Here is a 13935-nt window from a genome sequence, read left to right as displayed (position 1 = left end):
GCCTTGTAGCCGCCCCTTTCTCAGCATCAGCACCCATCATATTGACTACATTTAGATCAGGCAACGGAAAGATATATTATAGAGGGAAATGCTTGGGACACATTTTTTACTTAGTAACTTTTTTGGACTCGTTAGGAGGTGAACATATCAAAAGTTGGGGGGTTTGGTTTGAAGGTCACATTTTTCGGTTTTTCGCTTATTATATCTTAGAAACTATACGTCCTTGTGACATGATCATAGGAACATAGGTTTTATGAAAAAAATAAACAAATACTTATTCATTTTAAGTGACAGTTTTACCAATAACATTGACTTTCATGTACCTACAATAAACATTAAAAACTATTTTCTTGAATAACTGCTAAACTATTTATCCTAAAATTATAAAAAAAATCTGAGATTCTTACAATGAGCTCTTTGATTTGATATATAACACGATATAGTTTGAAAAACTTAATTTTTAAATTTTCTCATTTACCCCCCAAAATATGGAGGCCATATTTAAAATTCATTTTCATCACACTCGCTCAGTAAATGTGGAATTGCACGTAGGCGTAGCGGGAGTTATAGAAAATTCGTTTTCCCTAGGGAGTTATGAAGTTTCTAGTGCCATAATTAACAGTTTTTTGTCTTTAAACTTATTTTTTGTATCGCAAGTGTGATGAAAAACATTGTGTGTATCTCGGGGCGTAATAATATTGCAAACTCGAGCCTATAAATCGCTCCGGCAAGCCGTCGCGATTTAACTTACTCTCGTTTGCAATATTCAACTTACGCCCCATGTTGTACAATGTACTATTATTTACGTTACACGTCCATCTCTGGGTCACAAACTTACAGTCATATGTGTGATGTGTGCCAAATTTCAACTTAATTGGTCCGGCAGTTTCGGAGACCTCTCTCTTCCCCTGGCTCAAGGGCTCCATTTGCCGCCCCTAATATCTTGCCGCCCTAGGCCCGGGCCTACTGTGCCTTATGGGAAATCCGCCACTGGTAATGCGTATGATGCTTGAATGTACGTGTACGAGGACTATAAGGTAAGAAAGTAGAAATAACTAGCTCTAATTCATTGGCCCACTTGCACCATTCTACTAACCCGGGGATAACCGGTTAAACCTGGAGTTACCATGGTTACCAGTACAATTTGACATTAGGTTATTAGGTTTAACTGCTTAACCCCGGGTTAGTGGGATGGTGCAAGTGGACCTAAGCAGTCGATAATTTGCTCTAGATTTTTATATCACCATTAAAAATTTAAAGTAGCTAATAGATTCGGTGAGTACCTAATACCCTTAATATTCAAATCATTTTCAACTATAAAACTATTAAGTAAATATAAAACATTAAATTAGCCTACAAATAATAATACGAACTATCTCTAAACTAAATAAACTTAAAATAAAAAGCCTATAAATAAAAAACGTCCCCCAAGTCACTGCCGATGGGCAGTGTGCCCAGAAGGCTGGCCGCATTGCCACGTTGTATGGCAATACTTATGCGTTGAGCAAAATACTGGCCAGCCCTCTGGTCCCCTGCGGCATCTATAAGCCGCTCCGCTAAGGCCCTGTATATACGGCGCGCGCTTGGGCCCCACGGCCCCAGCGTTTCGACCCCAAACGCCTCAAAAATATAACTACTGCCAAAGGTGGCATATAAAACAACAATATTAAATTAATTACTAAATGTCGGTATTAATAACCAGAACGTTAGAAAATTTTCAATCCGACTATGTTTTTCATAAGAAATCCTTCTCATATTTTAAATCAGTTAGAAATGTGTCGTATGTCTCACGAATCGTAAAATTATATCAATTGACATCTCATTCATAAATATCGGGTCAGTAGTTTTGATTTGAATTGAAGCTATTGTGAACGCACAAACATAGACTGCTGAAATTATGCGTAGTCGGGTGAAAATGAAAAATCAGAATTGTTTCAGTAGTTTACTTTTGTTAGAGTTCAGCAGTAGAACACGCATCCAAAAGATAACTTGATACATATATAACCATTAATCAACCTTCCTTTTGATTTTGCCGTAGTCGAGAGGTTCCACATCAGAAATCCAATAAATAGGCCTTAAACAGAAATATTATTAAGTACTATTTATTTACAGTACCGCTAAGTCTGCCAACTGCCTATTGTATGTAATGTATACTAATATTGCCACCTGCTGAGTGCACTATCGAAGACGCCTACATTCTTAAATGAGGCAACAACTTTTTATTATCACTGATTCGGCTTTTATACGTTTGCGTTGGTACTTGAAAGTGTTGTTAAGCTTGAGTACAGTTTGTATATACGGTCGAGCCGGTTATGTACGTATACGTCGTTGTACTGCTCAAATACCGAAGCATTATGCGGATGCTCATCCAATACGAAGACGACCATATAGCGTTATTCGTAAACGTCTGTCAAATCTAGCAAGCCGTTTGTCCATTGACACTTGTGTTTGTTAGAAAGAGGTCAAGTAAGTTTTACGAATAAAGGAGTTATCTTTACTTCTGTTGTTACAGTTACAATGTTGTCAACTGGCGAGTGAGGAACCACAGATGTGAAGAGCACATACAGGATGCACACGATGGACACAATGGGCTACGGCCACAAGAAGTACCGGCCGCCACTCTCGCCCACCAGCTTCTACCAGCATGACATGTACTCTAGACCCACCACGCTGCGCCCTCAGGTATTTTTTGATGTATTTTTCTTAACACTAATGCTCTTAGCGCGAGTAAGCTACGAGCGTAAATGTACGCGAACTGCAAAAGGAATTTATTCCTATCGCAAAATTCGCAAAGCTTTGCTCATCGATTTTGGTCAGGTAAAAGTAGTCGCAGACTTTACTACATATATACCTATTATGTATACTGTTTTACGTCTTTCATGTTTGAGTCGTCTCAAGTTCTTCTTTCAAGCCGTGAGTCGGAAAGTTTTAGTGTTTAGAATTTTAGGCCTTGTACAGGTATCTGAAGTAAATAGGTAGGTTAAGGTTTTTCGGTTAATGATAAGTGTCATCTTAGTCATCTATCTACGCGCATTTTACTAGATTACTCCTAATATCTTCTTCGACACATATTTTATCTAGATTAATGTAGCTATCCATTTGATTACCTATGATAACTTGATAGGTTAAACTGTAAACAAATTAAATACGTAGAAATTATCACGGAGTCATTTATAAGCGATTTCGTTCAAAGATAACCGTCAAATGCGTACGTAGATATACGCGTATAACTGAACATTTTCCACGATAGTCGGAAGGCATTGTTCGCAAAGTTCATAGACAACCTTTATTTAGGTCAGAAAGTAATGAAAAGAATACTGTTATATCACATAATACAAATCTTGTACTTGGTAAGAAGTTGTAATGGTCAGAATTAGTATTTTGCGACAGGTACCTACATAAAGGGGCCCACTGATTAACAGTCCGCCGGACGGTATCGGCCTGTCAGTTAGAACAAAGTTTTGACGGTTCCGAACAACTGACAGGCCGATACCATTAAGGGTTCTTAAAAATGAATTATATACCTATATAATACCGTTGCATACAATATTTTGTCAAAGACAGCAGAAAACACACAAAATGAATCGAAATGATAAATAAAATGACCTTTTTGAACAGAATATTTTATTTAGGTTTGTAGGTTATTGATTAATTTCGATACTTTTAACTTACATTGGCTGAATAAAAAATATCTCTACAAGAATAAAACGGTCTTTGTCTAGAAAGTTATCATTTAGATTAGGTATCACTAGCTTAGCTAGCAGACATTTAATGGACAAAGAGAAGTGCATGAGTAAAAAATATATAGAGCAACGAAGGTTCACTAAGAAGAAAAAAATGCTTTGTGTAGCGGTAAGCAGTCTTTATCATTTTCTCTCTGGTTTATGAATGAAGCGATCTTGGGAGCGTCCGTATAATTTAGGAATTATATCAGTTGATCGGAGCGCTTCACGCGGCTTAAGTAGGGCCGGTGGGCCGTTCCCGTTACGCGGTCAACGGTACCCGACAATGATCGTTAAAATGGTATCAAATCGTTCAATAACATTTTAATAGAGTAAGAGTTTTGATATAGGCGTTGGGAAATTATATCAAGCGTGAATCTTTCGCGCTTTTAGGAAGGCTATTGATTAAAAGTGAGTCATTATAGCATTACTTTTTTTTTGCATTAAATAAATGTTTTTATTTTGTGATTTAGCGTCAATATATACTTAATTAGCGTATACAGCGTAGGCACCCATATAGAGTAATAATAATAAATATATAGCTTAAAATAATATTACTCTGTACCTTTACCACTTCAATATGATCTACCAATTTTTTTACATGTATATTATATACTTATATATACAGTCACTATCGATTATATATATACTATTCTATCTATTTATTATATATATACTATATTTAATAAATAGATCGTTATGCATAGATGGGCCGGGGCCGTGGCAAGAATGCATTTTGCCTTTGGTCTGCTTTTTTAAATGCCTCTAGGATAACTTGCTCATTTGTATGTTATTAGCTAAGCCGGTGGAAATTGATACCAATTCAGTTGTATTATTTAAATACCTGCAGCAAACTACAGAACGACGCATTGATGAGGAATTGAGGAACCTAAAGAGCTTAATAAACTTGTTTTTCGGGAGCATTAGGATAATTAAAACATATATGTATAGTTATATAGTTAGGTAATAATAATAACACTATTTCGTGTGAAACGCAAGTTAAACATGTACTTAATTTTAATTAACTGGACGCTTCGTATTATAAGTAATTGCAGGGCATAAATTCTGCGAGAATGGCTATTGTATTCTGTGCATAATTTCTGGGTAAAAAGGCGCGATTCTTATGATGAATTTGTATAAAAGGGCTTCTCGGGTCTTTTGTTAACCTCTCTTGGCTTCATAAAAATCTAATCAAACTTATTTTTCTTAAGTCCCTTGTCAAACATATTTTAATGTGCGCTCCAAATTCTATTAATGCGTTTGAGTATTCTTTTGATTCATTTTACTTTTCTTACACAAATATAATTATGCACCTAAAAGTCCTATAGGTATAAGACAATACGGTACGAAGGATAGGTAAGTTTATTTTTTAAAGCTACGACTTGATGAATCTGAAGAGTGATAGAGCTTGCTGGCCGATATTGCTCGTAAAAACCACATGTTTTGCTTATCTACCATATTAACATATTTATGACACTATAGTATTTTTTATTAGGTATATGGTTATTATAGCGGCAAGAAAAAACGTACCCTGAGAAACTTCCGTCTCCTTATTATGGTTCTTGAGATAGCTTGACAGACAGACGGACTACATAATATTAGGGTCACATTTGTCCGTCGTCTCGGGCAGGTATGGAACCCTAAAAATTATGAAATGGTATGGAACCTTTGGGAATCGATTTCCTTTTGCACTGTGGTTTCATTCTTTTTCCCTGTGCTTGAGCTATAATTTTTTTTTTTAATACTGTATACTTTATTGAACAGCCTCATCAACATAAGTGACGGCGGCTGTATAATCCTCCCACAATGAATAGGACGTCAAAACACGTTACCTTGTTCATACAAACCCGTAAATCACGCATTATATTTATGTATAAATGCACAGCTGTCGCTGTTGAAAAATAGTAGTATCTTCATTTTTAAGTAGTTCGTGATTGTAGGTATGTACTTGTAATAAAGATGTACAATAAAACATGTTTTCGGGGAAGACACGAAAGGGAGGACGGAAAATGAAACGTACATACATACTCCTAACGTGTAAATCGTTTATAATAACAATAACTGACGGAAGTTTGTTCCTAGTATACAATGTACCTATACATGTTAATTTTACAAACTAATATCATATTGCCTTCACCTATTTATTGAATGTTTGAACTGTACAGTCACCTGCAGTAATATGTTACACTATGAAGGCTGCAAAAATATCTGACACGATCTTATTTGTAGAGCCGTAAGAACGTGTCACATATTTTTGCGGCCTTCAAAATGTAACATATTATTGCCGGTGACTGTACATACATACCATAGTATACATAGATATAAGCAAACCTACACGCTAGCATGTTTGATGTTATGTGCAATTTTTGAACTGGCTATGCAATTTTAAAATTTACACAAGAATATGTGACGTCCCACGGGTAAAGGTACCTTATGGCGGTTGGCGCTTACGCTATTATTAACGTCGCTCCAATATTATTGCGGCGCTATACGACGTAAGCGCCATCCGCCATAAGGTACCTTTTACCGTGGAACGTCACATATGATCTAGTGCATACTTTAATTAATAGGATTTTTTTTTCTACACGAAAGTATAGGAAACTGTTGGTGACGTTCAAATCCTGGAAAGGCTTCAGTACCTAACAGAGGTTGAAGTTTGAGAATGTATAAAATACATATTTATTCTAGTAATACATACTATACAATCCATACAAAGATAATTTATTTCATAGGAAAAAGACAGTAGAAAAACAAATAAATAACTTATGAACTAAATACATCTATAAATAATACTAAATTAAAACTAACAAACCTAATTATATCTAAAATAAAATAAGGAATATAAAAACTACTCAAAGAGGCCTCCCCTCGCTACCCCCGGCGCAAAGGTGCCCATCACACTCGCTGCGTTACCGCGTTGAATTGCGATGGACAGCCTTTGCACCAGGAAAAACACGGAGCGCGGGTCAAGGCCCCTTTCTTGCATACATAGCTATACATAGTTTAGCTAAGCCTATTATTTTTGCATACTGGTAAAAAACTTAAACGATCATTATTAATCACAATTAATTAATAAAAACTGACATGTAGTGTTTACGTAGATAATAAAACTGCAAAACTACCTCCATCCATACAACAACGCGTAGACAGCCTGCATTATAATTAAGTTATTTAACGACGCGTTGGTCGAGCTCGAGTAGTTTTGTTCTACACCTCATTAATCAATGTATGTATAAAATGTTATCAATAAATCGATAACTGGTATAAGTTTATTGAATCAATACGCTTATCGATGAGATGCGCCGGCGCAGATCGCACGGTGTCGTTCACTCGCCGCCGACCGTTATTTTGCTTGATCTCCACGGTATCAAATCACCTCTGCATTCTTCATTTCAATATCTTGAATTATAATATCCTGTTACACTATTCATTGAGACAAGCTATGTTTAGTCATGCTCTTTTTTATTTTAAATAGCTATATTTATATAATTTACGAATTAGACGATAATTGTTGTGTGTTTAACACTCCAGCGACGATGAAAACACACAAGCTCATTTGACTTATGTTATTTGTTTTAAAAAAATACGTTAGTATTGTTCTGATACTTTCTCTCTTTGTATATAAATACACCTAGCAATAGAGGCCTATCTATCAAACTTCATTTAAATACTGTAAATTGTGACAGTGGGCCGGACCTTGTTGTGTTTCTTCTGGCTAGTCGCTGTCAAAATATAACGGCAAAGGTATATTCACTTGTTTTTTATCTATCCCACATTATTCACATTAAGCAACTTTTCAACCTTATCTATGTTAGAGGTGTCAATATTATTCACCAAAATTTTTCATTTATTTGAGACGTTGTTAGATTACCTACGACAAAAATTGCTTGCGGTGGTTTCCGATGCAATCGAGGTGAGGTGGCCATAACTCATCGAGAATCGATTAAGTAAAAAAAATAAAACAAGTGACTGATCTCATGCTCTAGTGATCTACATCGCCGCAATTTGAGCAGTCATTATCCGACAGTGGTGTCGCTCCCGGCGCGGCGTGTTCACCGCTCTTGTTCCAGTCCACTATTCCTTAACGTGCCTTGACGCCTGACGGTGATCAGTTTTGGTGGCCGATCATAAGATCAGGCAGATCGTAATGTTTCTGTGTAATGTTTGGACAATAGTCACATTTAACCAATATAGTAGGGTTAAGGCACCAGTGCTCAGCCATGCACCAGTAGTCAGCCTTCCTTGCCTATTTTTGGCTGTAAATAATAAAGTTTTTCAAATTTCCATGTCAAAACTAGGTAATATTATAGATTGATAAGCTATTCATTGAAAAATACCTTAATTTTTAAACGAATACTCTACGATATTCCACAAAAAAATTTCAAAGTGGTGGTGTCTTCTGACATGAAAGATATGCGCCATTTTTTTTGCAATATCACATGGTATTTTGATAAGACGATAGAAGAATATGGACTGCTTCACCTAATTAATACCTAAACTATCTGAAAAACGTAAAAGATTAATATTAATTAGGGTGGTTCAAAAAACATTTTTTTTTATTTTCCGACGGGCCACCCCCTTATTTTGTTACACTTATTATGCTGATAAAATATACCAAGTTTCGTAATTTTATCTCAACTACAAGGGGGTGCTCAACCACTTTGAAAATTTTGTATGTTGTATGAAAACAAAAAAAAACAAGTATTTATTATTCAGAATTTTATTTAAGTATCTGTTTTCACATTATTTGCACATATGATTTATAAGTTTTTAAGTAGAAAAACATTTTTATTTCTATTTTATATAATTTTTCAAAAGTAAGATTTTTAAAATTTCACCTAAAAAAATCATTAAAAATAGAAATAAAAATGGTTTTTCACCAAATAACTTTTAAATCACACTTTCAAATAATGTGAAAACTACTACGTACATAAAACTCAAAAAAATAATAACTTGATTTTTTTGAATTTCATACAACTTTGAAAAATTTCAAAGTGTTTGAGCACCCCCTTGTAGTTGAGATAAGATTACAAAACTTGGCATATTTAGTCAACAGAACAAGTGTAACAAAATGAGAGGGTGCCGCTTCTTCTAGCTAGAGTTTGAATTTTTCCCATACAAAGGTGAACCACCCTAATATTAATCCATGTAGAAGTAACATTTTTATGGCGGCTGACTATTGGAAACTACTTTTTTGTACAAAATCCAATAGTCAGCCTCCCCTGGCTGACTACTGGGTTTGAAGCAGTAATTTTAAAAAGGTCGTAAACCCAGAAGTCAGCCGGGGGAGGCTGACCACAGGATTTAGGATTTGTTATTATTTTAAAATGAAGTGTAAGTCGTTAAATCAAGCCCCTTTAAAAATTACGTTATTATGAATTTATTTGATTGAAATACATTAAATACCCAGTAGTCAGCCTGTGGCTGACCACAGGACGATAAGTTCACTCTATTCGAACCCACTTATCAGCCATTAGAATGGGATGGCTGGGCACTGGGTACCTAAAGGCTGTGTATTGGTATACAGGGGGATGATTACTGGCAAAAACGCCCTTTTATTATATTTAATTAAATATTTCCAAAAGTTGAATTCAATTAAGTTTTATTCTTTACAAAAATTAAACTTTATTAAATTCTTGAACAGAAAAAACATTGATAATACCTATTGGTCCATAAGTGTGCAAATTATACGATCTTGAACATAGAAATTTGATTATAAGGCTGACTACTGGTGCTTTTACCCTATAGGTAGGATATGTTCGTTAGGTTGCTTCAGATGCCCGAAGGGCAAACTGCCCAGAAATAGGGGCTCCGTCGAGTCAGAGAACGAGTCAAAGATTTTCAGGATTCACGATATGCCTGATCTTACGATCGGCCGCCGACATCAGCGCTGATACTTTGATCGCTGATTCTCCATAAAGGCATATATTTAAAATCAATTCTAGGTAAATACGCGACTCTATATGTTAATGATATTAGACACTAACATATCGATTTATGATTGCCTGGAATGCACAAACAGTACAGCACCGTTAGACTTATGTTAATAAGATCGTAGAGCGCGTTGAACGATGATTCCGCGAATTATGTTAACGATGTACCTGGTGTATGTAGGTGTAACGAGAGGGTGTAACAATAAAATAAGTGATGTAAGATGCGCTTCGGTCGCTCGTATGAATATGGCAGAGCGTGCGCCGCCGAGCGCAGCCGCGCGGCACGCGTGAACTCATCTGCTTTGCTTCTGAAAAACCCAGGAAACGTGGCTCGGGCTAAGTGATGCTGCTAATGAATAATGATGAATGGACTTCCGTGAGTTCACTTAATTACCTCCTTAGTCGTGTGCGCAGCCACCACGAACACCGATATCGGTGTATCGAGCACCGCGCTCGTCTGACCGTGAAGACACGCGCTACTAAAGATAGTTTATGTATTATGTAATCGCTTCATGAAGATTAACAATAATTATATTCGGCTGTAACTACTGGCTACCATAATAGATTCAATTTATCCACACTCGCGAATTGCGATTATCCTCAACGTACAATGTGTACAAGATTGGCAAAAAATGTTGGTTAGTAATTTATTAATAAGCAATATTTTTTATCTTCAGCGGGAACGGGAAGTACTGGTACTGATATTTTATGGTCAAGCTGATTTGCTAACTATAATTTACAATAGACTGCCCGCATGAAGTCATTAAACTGGTCAGCCGCCCTCACCGTCCTCTCACCACCAAATGCTACTAACTCACTCTCTCATATTTTCTTTCAACCCAATTTTATCGTAATCATTTTAGGCAAAACATTTTGGGGATATTAAATATATTTCCTTATTTCAGTCTGTGCAAACTCATTCATATTCGTTTCAGCATTCAAATTCAGAGTTTAAGCTTGATTGTAAAACAAATATACAAACGTTTGTTGTTGTTTTTAATATGTAGGCCCTTGAAAATTAAATTGTTAGAACTTTGCTGCAATGTTTGTTTGTCAGATTTTTATTATAAGTTGTAATTTTATTGTAATTTGAACTAAATAAACATAAAGTGTAAAATTTTGTTCAAATTTATTTTTTTATTCATTATTTTCGTCACAGGACTGTAATTTAAATAAGTAGGTAACTAAATATGCTGCAAGATCAATAAAACATCATTGTTTTCTAAATCTCAATAGGTACCTACTTAATTTAAAAATACCGCATTAAGGAAATAACATAATCGTACGAAAATAAAAACAGTAAACAGAATTTACTCGTAAAACCGAAAAAACAAGTCACTGTATTCAGAGGGTGAGATATAAATTTGACCTTTTTCCTTTTCGGCTAATTTAATAACAATTGAGGTTCACCGTCGAGGGGCTTTTCTTTAACAATTTAACCCACTTAGATAGTAAAAGAATTCGCTTATTTAGAGAAAGTATTTTGTCCGAGACACTCTTTGTTTTAATGAATAGGTATACCTCTAATTTGAATAGGTTGGTCTTTATTGACAGTCTGATTCAGCGCTCACGATCGTAAATTTCTCATTTGCTATAAGTAATAACGAGGAAACTTTTAAGAGGTATAGTTACTTACTGATAGGGTTAGTATATACAAGCATTGTGAAAAAAATCGCACGCCCATTGTCCGAAAGGCTGATGGCGGAGCGGAGCGGAGGGGTCAGGAGTCGCACAACGGTTACCTCTAAGCGGTATTTTTGTGTCAATGATCTTAACTTCTAAAGAATTTCCTATACAAATGGCTCTCACGTATTATCATTTGTAAGTTTAGGTATTAACTTCTGTTAAGCGATATGTTACTGCCATTATAATTATATGTATGTTGTACTATGAAACCCTGTGTTAAACTACAGATCAGTGTAAAAGCTGATGCATCTGGTGGTCGCACGGTAACCGTTTATCAAAACAAATGACGCGATGACCTGACCTAACCCACATCGCAAGCACAGATAGGTATTTAAATTAAAGATGTTTATGGCATGAATAGCGTCTCTTACTAAACCAGAGTTTTCATTTCCTCATTTATTTTCATAGCACGTATGTTGTTGTTTATTTATCAGATGTGAATGTGACATGCTTTGCAAAATTTAATTTAAGGCGGATAAAGATCATGCAAAATCAGTTTGAATTGAAACATCCGAAACACCATAATAAATTAAGAAATATACCAAAATATATTTTATATATTAATTTACTATGGTGGACTATTGAAAATAGTCGACAAATGTTGAATTTAATGTTCACTTATTGAAAAAACATGTCTAATTGAAGTTAGTCGATTTGGCAGCGAATTAAAAGATGCTGAATTCATAAACCTGTTCCTTGAAGCGCAGGCCCCGACCGTCGTGGGACATTAATTTTGTCTGCTAATTCCACCTATGTGGGAACCGTCATCCGCAGACATGGCAAGCATTATTAAATCACCAGGCTCAAGGTTTTTGCCGTTGGTATTCAGCTCGCTCGGAACACCCATGTTCGAATAGAGAAAACGAGATAAACACACGTTCGTTTAAACTTTAAGTTACATCCCCAATACTTATCTATATTGAATCGCCAGCGAAACGTGCACCGACTGCACCGTGCACATTCATTCCGATTTATGCATGTTGCCTTTTTCTTTTCGAACCCTGTAAATCGTCACGACTCGGATAATTTTTAAATTTGCATCCAACAACAATATTGATATTTTTTTACCCAAAAAAGAATGGAATAAGTACTCGTAGGTACGTATCTCGGTCTTCTTTATAATAGTATGTACCGGGTGTGGCATGTAACACGAGAAAATTATTAAAACATAGATTGTACTCCTCAAACGGTGACACTTTTGTTCAACAACTTTTAAAAATTATGAAGTATTTAGACTCCCTATTTTTCATACAAAATAAATATTATCTTCAATGGACGCCATCACCACGCCATATCATTGTGTTTGACGTTGCTTGTCACGCCGTAAACATAACAGAATTCGCAATACATTGCTTCTTAGAATAAACTTTAAAGTATAATAAAAATCAAACCACAAGTTATTTTTAAAAGTCGCTGAACAAATGTTGATCAGTATGAGGAGTACAGCCTACAGTTTAATTTTTGCTCATATTACAGGCCACACCCGGTATAGAATACAAATAGCTAAGTACTTTTAAAGTATTTATATGTACCAAATCTTTTTATGCTTATTTATAATATTTGCTTATTTATAGTTAGTAAAATATAGGTACGTCTCACACGACGGACCCTGGCAAGGGCCGGGATAACGCTAGGTAGAAGAAATGTAAAATATATATTAGTCGCAGAAGCGACTTTAAATGTTACGTTCTGTGTGTATGTGATTAAGAAACAAGAAAAGTTTTAATTTTGTGACAACATTGCGTATAATTCTTCTTATTTACTCACATTCACTTCACTCACTTGCATTTATTTAGTTGTTAAAGATACATAATTAAATTAATTAACACTATTTCACACAATTGGATTACACTAGAGCAAGATTACGTAAAAGGAGCACAATATTCCGTTTAAATATCAGCAAGCTCAAGCCATGTTGAGCGCAAAAAACGTGTAAAAAGTATAAATCGTGTCGGCATTTAGTTGTCGTAACGCGGAGTTACGTGGAGAGGTTCGCCTTGCACTTGGGCCGGTGCGATCTTCAGTGCAATAGCCGGCGTCCGCGCAGTCCTCGTACTGCTTGCCAAGCACTCACATCGGCGGGATTTGCGTAAGTTTGATCTTCGATAACGCATTGCTGATACGGATATCAAGCTCACACGTATACAGGTGTTGCCTGAGGTGAGTGCTCTGTAAGCGACGGAAATAGAATCCCAGACCGGCCTAGCAAGAGCACCGCGAATCGGGTCAACACATTCTCGTAAACCGCCCACACTTTAAGCGTGTAATTTGAATCACTGAACGACACTGAATGCTAACAGAATAAACCCATTTATACAAACAGGTTGTTACAGTTACTTTTATATAAGGTAAATATAAATACTTAGATAACGTACCTGTGTACCTTGCAAAATAAATCATTATGTCGTCTTGTCAGTAGTTTATTTATAAAATCTATTATAGTTACAGTCAAAGAAAACTTAAGTTCAAAAATTTCGTCCATCATAGTAGGGTATCAGTTTAGTAGGCACCTATGTCATGGGTAAGTAAATGAAGTCATTATCTTTAATATCATATCGGCTATATTAAACTGTGCTTATACATACATAAGTACT

The 13935-nt window shown here is 35.7% G+C and overlaps 1 protein-coding gene across 1 annotated transcript in view; it reads left to right on the top strand.

Annotated features, from left to right (window-relative positions):
- LOC134680164 (mucin-2-like) overlaps positions 1–13935 on the top strand; it is a 60622-nt gene that overhangs the window by 10519 nt on the left and 36168 nt on the right. Inside the window, exon 2 of the mRNA XM_063539235.1 lies at positions 2513–2682. Coding sequence (XP_063395305.1) covers positions 2569–2682 — 114 coding nt within the window. The 5' untranslated portion in view covers positions 2513–2568. The remainder of the gene's footprint in view (positions 1–2512; positions 2683–13935) is intronic.

This window comes from Cydia fagiglandana, chromosome 3, assembly GCF_963556715.1.
Source record: "Cydia fagiglandana chromosome 3, ilCydFagi1.1, whole genome shotgun sequence".
Lineage (NCBI taxonomy): Eukaryota > Metazoa > Arthropoda > Insecta > Lepidoptera > Tortricidae > Cydia > Cydia fagiglandana.
Note: the sequence above shows the minus strand (reverse complement) of the source record. Positions and strands in the feature narration are given on the sequence as shown.